Genomic DNA, 14,606 nt, shown 5'->3' with positions numbered 1-14,606 from the left:
TAATAATAACTAATTGTAAATTTACTGTCTTTTATTTTATGAAATTAAATTAAATGAAGATTAATGACAAATAATCAGTGCAGCCTAAAATTTCGATTCAGCACTATCTGAATGAATGAATTCAACTGTGTCGTTACATCAGTTAATAAAGCTGTGTTGTGCATGAACAGGGCTGGGGAGTAACGAAATACATGTAATGGCGTTACGTATTTAAAATACAAAATATGAGTAACTGTATTTTGTTATAATTACATTTTAAATAGGTGGTAATCAAATTACAGTTACATCCGAAAAGTATTTTAGATTACCAAAGTGATTACTTTGAATTTTAATGTCATTTCTTAATTTAATATTTAAGTAAACAGTTTGGGGATTTTAACCAAAAAGGCAACTGATTCTCCTTTGAAAAAAAAAAAACTGCGTGCAGTGGCCTGTTCATTTAGCATAGTGAGCGTGCGCTCACCATCACGACACAACAGAAAGCCATTCGTGTAATGCATTTCTCTCTTGGAAATACAAAGACTATTTTACTTATAAATCTGAAAAAGGACGTAACATCTCAGCGCAATGCAATGCTTACTTGCAACAAAACTTCTATCAGCATTGAAGGATAACGTCTAATCTGGAGAAGCATCTTGAGGGAAGTTGGTCTTAATCTTTGAAAAATTTTATCCAGTAACTCGTTTTTCGATTTTCTCATATTTTGAGTGTTGAATGGTTATCATTACGTTTAATATTTCTAAGAATTTAATTGAAAAATGACAACGAATTCTCCTAGAATTCACACTTTCACACTAATCATGCATGAAATAAAAGTTTATAAAGTCAAACGATAGCTTTGTGTGATTTACAGATGAACTTGAAGTCTTAATTCATTCGAAATGTTCAAGAATAGATTATCTTTGGTGCGGTAATGCGAGTTCATGATCCGATTCGTGAACAGATGATTCTTTTGATTCAATCTTTTAAATGAATCATTTATTTTGTTTAACGAAACCAGTGTGAATTAAACTTGATAGATCTGGGGTGTTTTTCCCAAAAGCATCGTTAGCGAACAGTGTTTTTTAAATTACATTGAATTTTAACGACATTAAGTTATTTGTGACTGTAGTTACTTTGGGAAACGAGCCCTGTCAATTTTGACTTGGCGATTCTTTTGTGCCGATCGCTTCTCCATAGAGAGGATTATCAGTGAAGTAATCACTTAAAGTTGGGTCCATTCATTAAACAAATCTATTGTATAACTTGGAGAACTGCTACTTTTATGATATGTTTGGTGTGTTTGGATTTGTTCTGAAGCTTGGAATGCAGCATGAAACCGCAGGGAATCCCATTCATTCTATTCAAATTGAATTTATATTGATTGATAGATTTAAATGACACAACATTTTTTGTTGTTCATAGAAATGCTGTGGAAAACTGATGTTAAAAATAACCGATAAAAAATGATGTATAATAAAAAATAAATGATTTCCTTAAATAATAAGGAAAACACAAATCTTACGACTGGTAGATGTCACATTTATTTAGAGTTGTAAAACATAAAAACAAGACATTAATTTGTTCCTTTGTGTATAGCTTAAGTATTTCAAAGTATTCTAAAGTATTTAGATTAAGTTACTAAACCGGAGTAATCTAACGAAATACATTACTGATTACTTTTTAAAGCATGTATTTTGTAATCTGTAGTGAAATACATTTTAAAAGTAACCTTCCCAGCCCTGTGCATGAATGCATCATATTGAGTAGGATGCCAGTATTATTTTGTAAAATGTAAAATAATTTCTGTGACTAAAGCCAGCTTTTTGCTTCATGCATCCTCACAAGCGCAGCTGTGCACATGTACAGACATGACAGCCATCCATCTTTACTTGTCTTTCATTATCAATTATGGTACTGAATATTATGCTGGTTTGACCCATGAGTGCTTGCGATTAACTTTCATATTGAATTAATTGAATTAAAACACAGATTCTAACTTTTGGGACAAATGCTAATAGGCCTACAGTAAGTATCTATTTATAAGTAGGTGCTAGTTCACATGTATCTAACCACAACTTGACAGTTCTCACAACAATTATAATAAACCGTCCTGTGCAGCAGAGATTTGAAAACTCTCTCCAAACTCTTTTTAATTTAGCAGATTAAATTATGCAGGCTCTGTTGAGCCCTGATCAAATATTCACAGTGTGTCTTGTTCGGTGAGCAGAGAGATTGACAGCTGAAGTCTGCATCAGTGCGCACTTCTCTTTCGCATCTCTCCTCTCGTCCTCCCATTAAATTACCCCTCTCGTTATTGTTTTGCAGAAGAACCGTGACTGCTGGGTAAGTCACGAAAAACGGTTTGATTTGTTTTCGAGGGGTTTGTTCTGAGTCAAGGCCAACAGGACTCTGGTATTGACTCTGTATGGATCGCTCACAGCTCCTTTCACATAAGGGCCACCGAGACCTTGTTATATTAAAATCTCACTACAAACTCTGAGAGACATTTTTCTGAAAAATGATTTTCTGTGATTGAATGAGGAGATGCTGATACAGGCATTAGATCCAGGGATTAAAAACCGCTCTGGAGGAATGAAGAGAAAGCTATTACGTTCCTTTAAACAAAAAACAATGCCTTTGTTCAAATAAAATGACATTTCTATTCTGTAGAGGGTTTGTTGTGGTCGTTAAGCTAAATTGTTTGGTACTTTGTGCTTAATTTCACAGATAGACTTTGGATAAAAACAATTTTACCTTTGGTTTTCATTTCGCCTTTAGTGTTACTTACTAATCTGGGCAGTTTTATATTGATATTTTACTTCCATTTTTACCCTGAGTATCTTAAAATAATGTCATTTGAAGAAATTAATGGCAGACTGTCCTTCAAACTATTTAGATTTATGTAATTATGTATCTTATATATTATTTGTATTTTTGCAGTCCTACACAATTTTATTTTTATTATTTTTTTATCTCTTTTATTTTATTTATTTTTAGAATTCGCCCACTAAATGTTAATACTAACAATTCTTTTTAAAATAAAAAATTCTCTTGTCAATAGTTTTGTTTTGTGTTGTGTTTTTTGTTTGTTTTGTCCTTTAATAAGAATGCATTTGCAAAAGATATAAAGTATGTGGATCTTTGTATTTGTTTCTTCAGTCTGCCTCTCCGGTTCTGGGTGAACATTTTGAAAAACCCTCACTTCATCTTTGACGTTCATGTGACTGAAGTGGTGGACGCCTCTCTGTCCGTCATCGCTCAGACCTTCATGGACGCCTGCACCAAGACGGAGCACAAACTTACCCGGGTGAGCAGCAAGGGTTGAAGATGTAGTTTAGCAATCCTATCATTTCATCTTGACTTTCTGTCTCATATTCCCTCTCGTGATCTCACCTTCACAGGAGTCCCCCAGCAACAAGCTGCTTTATGCAAAGGAAATCTCCACTTACAAGAAGATGGTTGATGAGTAGGTTTCTGTTCTGTTCATCAGTTGGTACATGTGTAATCACAGTTGGAAAACAAAACAAAACCTGATGTTCTCTGTGCTCTTCAGTTATTACAAAGGCATCCGTCAGATGGTTCCAGTCAGTGACCAAGACATGAACACACACCTTGCAGAAGTTTCACGTGTAAGTTTAAGTGTATTATTTATTTATTTTTATGTAATTTGTATTTTATTTGGTGCTTATTTTATATATTTTGTATTTACATTTTTTGTCTTATTTTATTATTTTACCATTTTTGTTGTTTTGTTTTGTTGTTCAGTTTTATTTTTATATATTTTAAGTATTTTGTTTATTTGTTGTATTATTAATTTAGTCATTTCTAGTTCATTTTTTATTTTGTCATTTATATATATATATTTTATTTAATGTCATTTTGTTTGTTTTATTTTTGTCATTTCTATTTAATTTATTTCATTTTTATTTCAGTAGTTTTTGTTTTATTTTTTAAGATTTTATGTAATTTTGTCTATTTTTTTATTTTAAATAATTAGTATTTTGTTTTATTTGTTTTTTATTATTTCATTTTTTTGTTATATTTTTATTGTATTTAGTTTCATGCATGCTTTTGTACACAGCAAATGTAACTCTTTATCTTTCTCCAGTCTCATACAGACAAGTTGAATACCCAGGTTGCATTGCACCAGCTTTACCAGTATGCCAGCAAGTACTACGATGGGGTAGGTGTTGTTACACATCAGAGTATGTGTGTTGAACGGCAGCCATTTCTATACTCTGGTGCAACAAGTAAACGGTACACATTTCTATCTCTTGCCATGCCATCCATAGATCATCTCATCGTTGGAGGACGACCCTGCCGCCCAGAGCAAACAGCTGACCCTCAGACTGCAGCAGATCGCCGCCGCGTTGGAGAATAAAGTGACCGATCTTTAGTGTCGAGGAGCCCAGACTCAAGAAAGGAGACGGAAGTGCCACTAAATCCAAGACAGAGCTTAATTTAATGGGCTCAAAAATACCAACAGCCCTTCTGGAGGACTCTGGTTGATGGAGCCTCCACTCCGTCGAGTGAAAGATAAAGCGAGGAGGAACACAGACTAACTGCGGACCCTTCCTCTCCACACGGCTTTCAGCATCGCTTTTGATTCAGAGGGACCAATAGAATATACTCTGACCTGAGGGGAGCATCACAACCGTCGAGGAGACCTAAAACTCACTATGGTACTTTTCTCAGATCAGCACCTGCACAATGAAAACCCAGCATTTATTTTTGTGTTCTGCTCTGCCAATAATCAGATGTTCAGTATATTCTTCCTGTGTAGATCAATTAAAAAAGTGTTATATGTAAATATATTTTTACACTCAAGGCTGCGAGAGGCTTTAGACAAAACAGATCGATTATTGTTTCCGTGGAAGCCCACTATTTTGTTTTCCTGTGTATTTTAAGTGCCACTCTCATTCCTGTGCAGTGATGTCACATCCTGTGGGTTCTTTGACGCCATTGGCTCACGGTTCAGTTTGTGTAGGTGTTTGTGATGCTGACGTCCGAGCCAGTGCTTCTTTTGTCCCTCCCAAGTATTTTTTGTGTATTTTATCAGTGATTGCGTACAGAAATGTCATCAAGTCAGATTCTAATTTAGCCACAGCGCAAAAGAACGGGCCATAATTGTCGAGCGACTGTTCACGTCTCAGCGCACTTGATCCATGACACACAGACACTCGGAAAAAAGTTGCATTTTTATGTTTTGTACCATCTTTGCTTTTATATATGTGCACTTCGACACATGGCTTGCCTTATTTTATGACAGTTATGATTTTGTATTTTAAATCAACAATATTTGATTTGCATTGCTGGTTGCCTTTCTTGAGAAATATTTAACACGCACGTATGGTAGAGAATTTCCTTGAATGTGACAATGAAATACAGACGATTGTGACTTTGCCTTAACAGCAATAGTATGGACCGAGAGCGACTCGTATGCCAATTAAATCATGAAATCATAGAGTTTTCATTTAGTTTATTTGGTACTCAAATTATTATTTTTTTTAACGTTATATTTTTTATTTAGAGCTTACCAAAGTTTAAATAAATAGTTTGCAGCTGTTCGCAACCATCTTAAGCTTCTGTTGCTTTATGTGTATCAATTTATCTAGTTTAAAGTGTAATTTAATTAATAAAAAAGATATAATGGTAAGGCAGCTGATGGTAAGTTGTGTAATTTTTTGTAAATGGTACGCTTTTCCTACATGTATGTTCTGACTCAAATGTGCCAAACACTTCACACGCTTAATGACAAAAGGGGTAATGAAGGACTACAGTATATTGTTTCTTCACGAACTTTACTAGTGTGACTCGTGTTGCCTTTGGTGGGTGGTGACAAAGTCGCACTGCAGCCAATCAGAGGCTGGCACCGCCCATTCTGAGCATGATGGACACAGCAGGAAATGCCTTTGATCTGTAAATATAGCCCGACTGCCAAGATTTCATATTCTTCTCTCCTTTTTCTCACTCTTCCTGCCAGTTCTTCTGTGTTGTCTAGCTATGACCATGTAAATGGCTTATTGTAAAGCTTCTTGTTTGCCTTTCTTTACCAGGTAGTGCCTTACAAATATGAGTAATAATGATCAATTGTGTGGTGATTGTGTCTGCATTAAAATTGCAATAGGGACCTTAGTTATGTTTCTGTGTTTTTGTGAGAACCCTTTGCTGCTGCTTAATAAATGTTGGCCTGTTAAATTATGTTAAACACTAATCATTTCTAATATAGCCCTGGTCTGAAAACTGAAAACTCTCCAGGGCCAAACCGAGAGATGTTTGTCCCATATTGAGCCTCATAAGATGGCTTCAGAGATGAGGTAAGACTTTGGTGAGTTGTTTTCTTAATTTGCTTTAATCAGTTGTTCTATTGTTACGTGGGTGGTAAAACATATTCATACTAACTAGGATTGTATAGTCCATTTGATGCCCCTTAATATTTAAGTAGCCTAGCAGTCAGAGTTTGTTCAGTGGCAAACACACTAAATGTTTGTTTTCAAGCAACAAAAGACAACTGATGGGCCAAATGTTGAGATTTGGAGGCGACAAGGTCAATAAATCAATTCCAAAAAGTGCATTTGAAAGCATTTTTTTTGGTCTAGAGACCATTACTAAAGGAATAAATTGTAGATGTGATGTATGTAGATTAGGATGCCATCACATTAACTTACTGCAGAAGGTGGGAGTGACTGTAAATGGTTTGTACTGAATAATGTCCAAGCCATTACTGTCAATGTTAATGTGTTGGATGTGCCTTCCAGGAAATGAATGCACCAGTCTAAAATATATTACAGCATGAATATGTATACAAGTAACTTCACAGTGGTGTTGTCGTTAACTGAAACTGCAACTTAAAACATTATCGTTAATTGAAAAAAGGCTCAAATTAAATGTAACACAAAAAAAAAATAAAAAATTTGAATGTTGCTTTGGCAACTAAATTAAATTTTAATGACTAAAATAACTGAAATCAAACTAATTTTAAACAATTTAGAAATATATTTAAAAAAGACTAATTACAAAAACTAACCAAAATGTCAATTGCATTAAATAAAATCTAAAAAATTTAACTTAAATTTAAAATTAATATGTAAAAATGAAAGCTCATATCAAAATATTGCTAAAGACTATTACAGTATGTAAAGATAAGTAAAATAACACTGTTTTACAGGAACTCAAATGTAGTTGGATTTGGTGTTGCACTATATGTGCTGATATTCCGTATAAAAGCGCTCTTGCTTGTGTATTCTTTTTCCTCTGCCAACAAAATAGTGCCAAATGAAGCCTTTTTTTCTTTACATGTTTGCATGGAACACTGACTGAAATGAGCATGTGAATGGAGCGATAAATGAAAAAATTTTTTATTGTTTATTTGTTTGTGCACTTGATCTGCTGAATAATGTGAAGACAGCAATTATGGTAAAGAAGTAAAATATATATATATATATATATAAAGAGAGGATTGCACAACCATCTCTCTCTTTCCTTCTAGCCCCCTCCACACCATTAACTCTTTCACTTTATTTTTAAGTTGACATTAATTGTTGTTTTCTCCTGAATGGTGCTGCCTGAAGGTTTGAGAGCTTCCAGGGCAAACATGGACTTATATGAGTTAACTCCAACATAAAGAAGAGGCTGTGACGCCATTTGCTGAAGGACAACAAGCTAAAGGACATTAAATTAGATGTTGTGTGCTGGAGTTGTTTGTTCGCTTCACTCTCCAGCTATTTTCAAGTGTTTTCCTCTTGAGGTTCTGCCGCTTGAACCTCTTTTTTTCCCCATTTTGAGGGGTATATTTTGAATGTTGGTGTTTTGTTCCAGGAATAGAAGGCCAGTATCACATGTTTGCCTAAATGAGCTATAAACACCTTGTTAACAATGTAAATATACTGTCCTCTGCTGCCCAAATCATTCATTACACCCATTCAAGACAAAAAAGGAGGGGGGAATCAATTAATTGTGTTCCTGCGATATCATCAGCTGCACTTGTAATGGGAAAGTACAAAATAAAAACAGCATTTGTTTTTTTATTCCTAAGAATAACGCTGACTAGTCCAAGGTCTAAATGGAGTAGTAGACTGACCTGATGACTCTAAAGCATTAAGCGTTCTCAGGAAGTTGAATCTATAAGTGGAGGCACATGGTGAAGGGAAGTATAACGCTTGTGAAAAGGCCAAGTGTACGACTCCTTACCGGCTGAATACACAGAGAACAAGAAAATAAGTTAGCAGCTAAAATTCATCAACCTTAAAAGGATGCGGACAGCTTTACAGATCTAATCATTTGCATATTTAATGAATAATTCATGTGCTTCCCAAGCTTCACTTTTCTGCTTTTAAACCCTCCAGTGTATTTGCTCCATAGGCTTCCATTATAAGAGCATTACTGTATGTTTACAAGTCTCAGGATGGATTTAATCATTAGTTGCTGTCCACATTAAGTCAGATAAATATGGTAGCCAGTTTCTGCCATGGGATTAAACAATAAACAAATTTAAAAAGTAATTATGACCATTTATTTCACAATTCGGACAGAAATGCTATCTTGCAAATCTGAGTTAATACGAACGATCTTACACAGATAAGATAATGCGCACTGTGCTGTAATCTTGAATCTTTTCTAGTACTCTGTGGCATAGGTCAGAACTTCCAGCCATTTTATCAGCAAAATGTCCTGTTTTTTTTCTTCTTCTTTGTTCTGTGTTGTACATGACTCCGAGACCCATTTCAGCCCAGAGCAGCATGTATAATTAGTCAATGTCCTCACCTGCCTGCTAAAACAACTGGGGAAAGGCTGAGAACATGGATACTGAGACATTTACTGAGTTGTGGTGTATGCTGCTCCTATAAGCTACAATCCATCTATATCTATCATTCTACTATTTGTTACATCACTGTAATTATTGTGTTGTTCATCAGTGGTACTCAACCTTTGTAACTTAAAAGACAGTATCTCTATATAGCCATTTATGTTTTTGTACTTTTGCATATGTTAACAAAGCTAATAACAAAGCTATTTTCTTGACGGTGCAGACGTTTTTCGGATGCAGAATTTGCAATTATGGATATTCTTAGTCATTTAAAACCAACTAGTCACTTTTACTTCAGCAGTTATGAATAGTGGAAAGAAATCCTCAGAATATGCCAATACAAATATTTTCTGCTGACAGTTGCTGAAGGGGCCAATTAAAATGGCAAAGAGAGAGAGAAGAAAAAAAAACAATGCACATTTACACTTGTTTAAAATGATTGAATAATAATTATTTTTTAAATAATTTTAAAGTATTCTTATTATTATTATTATTATCATACTATATATGTTAATATTTATGGTTAGAAGTAGTAATAATGTGCGAGAAAAAAAAAAAAAAAAAAAAAAAATATATATATATATATATATATATATATAAAGAGAGGATTGCACAACCATCTCTCTCTTTCCTTCTAGCCCCCTCCACACCATTAACTCTTTCACTTTATTTTTAAGTTGACATTAATTGTTGTTTTCTCCTGAATGGTGCTGCCTGAAGGTTTGAGAGCTTCCAGGGCAAACATGGACTTATATGAGTTAACTCCAACATAAAGAAGAGGCTGTGACGCCATTTGCTGAAGGACAACAAGCTAAAGGACATTAAATTAGATGTTGTGTGCTGGAGTTGTTTGTTCGCTTCACTCTCCAGCTATTTTCAAGTGTTTTCCTCTTGAGGTTCTGCCGCTTGAACCTCTTTTTTTCCCCATTTTGAGGGGTATATTTTGAATGTTGGTGTTTTGTTCCAGGAATAGAAGGCCAGTATCACATGTTTGCCTAAATGAGCTATAAACACCTTGTTAACAATGTAAATATACTGTCCTCTGCTGCCCAAATCATTCATTACACCCATTCAAGACAAAAAAGGAGGGGGGAATCAATTAATTGTGTTCCTGCGATATCATCAGCTGCACTTGTAATGGGAAAGTACAAAATAAAAACAGCATTTGTTTTTTTATTCCTAAGAATAACGCTGACTAGTCCAAGGTCTAAATGGAGTAGTAGACTGACCTGATGACTCTAAAGCATTAAGCGTTCTCAGGAAGTTGAATCTATAAGTGGAGGCACATGGTGAAGGGAAGTATAACGCTTGTGAAAAGGCCAAGTGTACGACTCCTTACCGGCTGAATACACAGAGAACAAGAAAATAAGTTAGCAGCTAAAATTCATCAACCTTAAAAGGATGCGGACAGCTTTACAGATCTAATCATTTGCATATTTAATGAATAATTCATGTGCTTCCCAAGCTTCACTTTTCTGCTTTTAAACCCTCCAGTGTATTTGCTCCATAGGCTTCCATTATAAGAGCATTACTGTATGTTTACAAGTCTCAGGATGGATTTAATCATTAGTTGCTGTCCACATTAAGTCAGATAAATATGGTAGCCAGTTTCTGCCATGGGATTAAACAATAAACAAATTTAAAAAGTAATTATGACCATTTATTTCACAATTCGGACAGAAATGCTATCTTGCAAATCTGAGTTAATACGAACGATCTTACACAGATAAGATAATGCGCACTGTGCTGTAATCTTGAATCTTTTCTAGTACTCTGTGGCATAGGTCAGAACTTCCAGCCATTTTATCAGCAAAATGTCCTGTTTTTTTTCTTCTTCTTTGTTCTGTGTTGTACATGACTCCGAGACCCATTTCAGCCCAGAGCAGCATGTATAATTAGTCAATGTCCTCACCTGCCTGCTAAAACAACTGGTTTCAAAGTAATGACCAATCCCTGATTTCACTGAAACAAAATAACCAAAACTATTTTGAAGCACCAAAACAATCTGACCCTGAAAGTTTGACTATAGATGCAGCCCGTAAAAATCTATAGATGTACAATAAAAATCCTAAACTATACCACATCGTAAAAACAACCACAAAACACTGCAACAAGTAAATCTCCAACAATGCAACAGCATGTCAAAAAAAGGGCTCCAAAAGTCTGAGACTACATTGAAAAACTTATTTAAACCTGAAAACAAAAGCCTGAATATATATTTTTTTAGGATTTAAAATCAATTAATTTAAAATAATATATATATATATATATATATATATATATATATATATTTATATTACATGGCACGTGTTTAAGAACAACTGATTTAAGGAGAATATGAAATTGCACACACTGCATTTTAATTCTTGAAATTAGCTTCGCCATTCCAACAGTGTTATCAGCCCTTTTCCCAACACACACACACACACACACACACACACACACACACACACACACAATCTCTGTTACCTGGGCAACCTTGCCAGGGTGGAGGAATACTTCTTACCACCTACATTTCCCTCCTCCCCCCTCTCTCTCTCTCGCTCTCTCTTTCTGAGACACAAGGGAAGTGCAGGAAATATAGCAGCTCAGACACATTCAGACTCAGGCATCAGACCGCACTTCCCTCATCCTCACTCGCTCCTCATCCCTCCATTCATCCTTCTCCCTTCTAATTCCAGTAATCTGTCTCTTCTTCCCTTCTCATTGCCCTCAGCACTGTCTGTCTCTCCTCTTTCCATCTCTTTGATTGACTTTGACAAAGTTTGAAGCATGGGCTGTGGGAATTCCACCTCTGCCAGCACAGCTGCAGGTAAGTGTGCTGCTTTTCTGCCTTCACGTCTCTCTCTGTGTGTGTGTGTGTGTGTGTGTGTGTGAGTCTGTTTGTTGGTGTGAGTGGGCTCTGTAAACAAGCCCATGTCTGCTCATGTTTAGCCATCCAGTCATCTTTCTCTCCTCCACTAACCATTGGCTGCTGGCCAGACACTCTCATGTTGTGAATGGGAGATCAGAGTGTCTGTCAGGACGGAATCATTCACACATCTAGATTCACTCAATCCGGTCCTTGAAGATTTAACTGGATCCTAACAGTTTTTAACCGTTAGAAATAAAGATGGTTTTCTTTGAGTGCGGTCAGGTGTTTTGTGCTTTGAGATCCATTGAGGCTAAATGATATTCATGAATGGTGTTTTTTTTACTCTGCTGTGAGGGGATTGCATGATCCGTGAACGTTTACGAGACTGACGTGTCTCTCTCGGCTGTACGTGTGTGTGTGTGTGTCTGTGTGAACGTTCTGTCCTCAGTCATTCTTCAAAAATCAGTTAGACGGCAATCTGAACAGTGCTTCAGTATGAGTCATCTCACATGGGTACGCACACACAAACAAACAGGAGCCGTGGCAGGAATGGGCATGAATCGAGATGAAGCGCTTTGTGAGGGTCTTAGTGGAGTCCTCAAACACACTGTCATTTTGAATAGCATTTTGAGCATTACAGGGTGATGAAGAGATGTTATTGGCATTGTAAATCAGACTTGTGTCTGCAGGAATTCATGGATTTTTAATCATATCAATACAGATGTTTCCATTTATTTCAAGTTATAATATTTATCAAAGTACATAATGTAATCTAATGATTGATTGATTGATAGTAATTTAATGATGTATGTAAAGACTATGGTCTAATATTTCTGTGGAGAGCCAGCCAATATGTATTTTTGCATTCATAAACAGTATGCTATTAATAGACATAACCACCTGTCACTTAACTTAAAGAACTGTAGTTGCACACACACACACGCACGCGCGCACACACACACACATTAGTGTTCGTTTGATGACTCATAGTTTGATTGACCAGACATTGGACGGAGGTCTCGCCATACCAGTGAACGAAAATCTGCCTGATGACACTCTTATTATAGCTTTATTACGTTGTAATAACATATTGATGACATATTAATTGCACTTATTTTTAATCAATCAGTTTTCTTTCAAACTAAATGTGGGATTGTATTTTTATATAGGTTAAGCAGATTAATCAGATTCCAGAGAGAAATACATGTTTTTACAATTTCACAGTGTACATACTGTATATTTTACGGTCAAGGAACATGTGACATGACTAATTTGTGCCTTTGTTGATTTCTACAGGTCCATCTGAGTCAGTCAAAGATGTGTGAGTATTGCCAGAACAGCAAAATATACTGTGCAACCCACAGTTTTCACAAAAAATTGAGGTGACAAATTTTTATGAAATCTCTTGATTTTTTTCAAAGGCTCTGACTTCAGAGAGAGAGAATGAGAAAAACAGGAGGGAGGATGCTAGTAATCCTCGCAGTGTCCTTCAGTTTTTGGAACTGCTTGTCAATCAATTTCCCTTCTGAGAAAAAAACATAGTGGGGATTTGAACACTGCCTGTCATTTTCCAAACAGTTCCTGGAATTATTCTCTCACATCTGAACAACAAGCACCCACACAGCAGGAGAGAGTCTTGTGCGCACATATCTGGACCTTCACTGCCACTAAAACACACACACACACACACCACAATAACACACTATCACTGATACATCATACATGTTCACAAGTCTCTTTTGAAAACAATGTGATATTTGCAATGCTGTTAATACAGTAACAGCTCTGCTAATCAAATTCTCAGAGCTTCTAATCAAGGTTCTCTGTAGGATAATCTCTTCAAAAACTTGATGCATGATTTAATGAATCAAACAATTTGCCAGATATGATGGTCATCATTTGTTCACTCAAATGTAATCATTCATAATATACCCTGAAGGTTTCACAGTAATATGGTTAATAAAGCAACAAACTTTTCTAAGTTTTGTTTTTCGCCTCTTACATCAGCCCATCGGATCATCTCTTGGTTCTGTTCTGGTTCTGGGCCCACAGGCAGGACGATTCGTCTGTGGATGATGAGAAGAGGAGGAATTATGGTGGAGTGTATGTGGGCTTACCTGCAGACCTCAGCAATGTGGCCACCGGACAAACACCCTCCACACACAAAGGTGAGAAACAAGCCCAGCTTTGCATGCACTTCCACAGGTATCTTAAAAAAAGAAAACACCAAATGCATGTCCAGAAGTGTAAAAATCAATGCTTGCAAGGCAGCAAAATGTATATTTTAGGTTTTAGCTAATGAAAGAAAATGTAAATCCCTTTTTTGACAATCAGTGTTCAAAACAAAGAACATGTGCCTAATGAAGGTTAAATAGATGCAAGAAACAAAAGAGTAATTACAATGAAGTGTACAAATAGATGTAAGACAAAACATTACAAAATCACAATCCAGCATGCATTTTTTATGATGACATCATTGTTGTCAGTGTAGTAATAGTCAGAGCATGTTCTGCTGTTCAAATCTCTGTTGAAGTGTTACATTTATGCCATCTTGAACAGGAACAGTGCTTATCTGTGAACTTACAAAGTGGCATGACGTTCTAAGTCGAAAATAGACCTACTTGTGACTTTTGTACCATTTTTTTCTATCCTTACCTTGTTAATCTAATGAGACATACACATTTTAAAAGAGAAAGAAGGCTTGAGGAAGTGCAAGTGTAAGTGTGAATGCAGTCAGAATGAAGCTTCTTCAATGTCCTAAGAATCGGCCTCCTCTTCCTGAAACTCATTACTCGCACAATGGAAACCAATTTCCTCAATTCTCTCTGGTCTCATGTCAAGAATGAACAGAGACATGGAGAATTCTTTAAAAAAAATCTTAAATTAAAGCAATGAATTATATTTAGGACTGTAGTGTGAGTTGAGACACTTTGTGTGTGTGTGTGTGTGTGTGTGTGTGTGTGT

The 14,606-nt window shown here is 35.8% G+C and overlaps 2 protein-coding genes across 2 annotated transcripts in view; both read left to right on the top strand.

Moving 5' to 3' along the window:
- Nucleotides 1–6,167, top strand: part of LOC107587155 (plexin-B2-like) — a 136,107-nt gene extending 129,940 nt beyond the window's left edge. Inside the window, exons 33-37 of the mRNA XM_016274820.1 lie at nucleotides 3,142–3,289; nucleotides 3,384–3,448; nucleotides 3,536–3,611; nucleotides 4,091–4,165; nucleotides 4,275–6,167. Coding sequence (XP_016130306.1) covers nucleotides 3,142–3,289; nucleotides 3,384–3,448; nucleotides 3,536–3,611; nucleotides 4,091–4,165; nucleotides 4,275–4,379 — 469 coding nt within the window. The 3' untranslated portion in view covers nucleotides 4,380–6,167. The remainder of the gene's footprint in view (nucleotides 1–3,141; nucleotides 3,290–3,383; nucleotides 3,449–3,535; nucleotides 3,612–4,090; nucleotides 4,166–4,274) is intronic.
- A 5,182-nt stretch (nucleotides 6,168–11,349) lies between these two features.
- LOC107587185 (overexpressed in colon carcinoma 1 protein homolog) overlaps nucleotides 11,350–14,606 on the top strand; it is a 5,370-nt gene continuing 2,113 nt past the window's right edge. The window contains exons 1-3 of the mRNA XM_016274852.1: nucleotides 11,350–11,600; nucleotides 12,939–12,963; nucleotides 13,695–13,810. Coding sequence (XP_016130338.1) covers nucleotides 11,561–11,600; nucleotides 12,939–12,963; nucleotides 13,695–13,810 — 181 coding nt within the window. The 5' untranslated portion in view covers nucleotides 11,350–11,560. The remainder of the gene's footprint in view (nucleotides 11,601–12,938; nucleotides 12,964–13,694; nucleotides 13,811–14,606) is intronic.

Source organism: Sinocyclocheilus grahami, unplaced genomic scaffold (assembly GCF_001515645.1).
Source record: "Sinocyclocheilus grahami isolate Dianchi unplaced genomic scaffold, SAMN03320097.WGS_v1.1 scaffold90.1, whole genome shotgun sequence".
NCBI classification, from domain to species: Eukaryota; Metazoa; Chordata; class Actinopteri; order Cypriniformes; family Cyprinidae; genus Sinocyclocheilus; species Sinocyclocheilus grahami.
The sequence above is the reverse complement of the archived record's forward strand: the minus strand, read 5'-3'. Positions and strand labels throughout refer to the sequence as shown.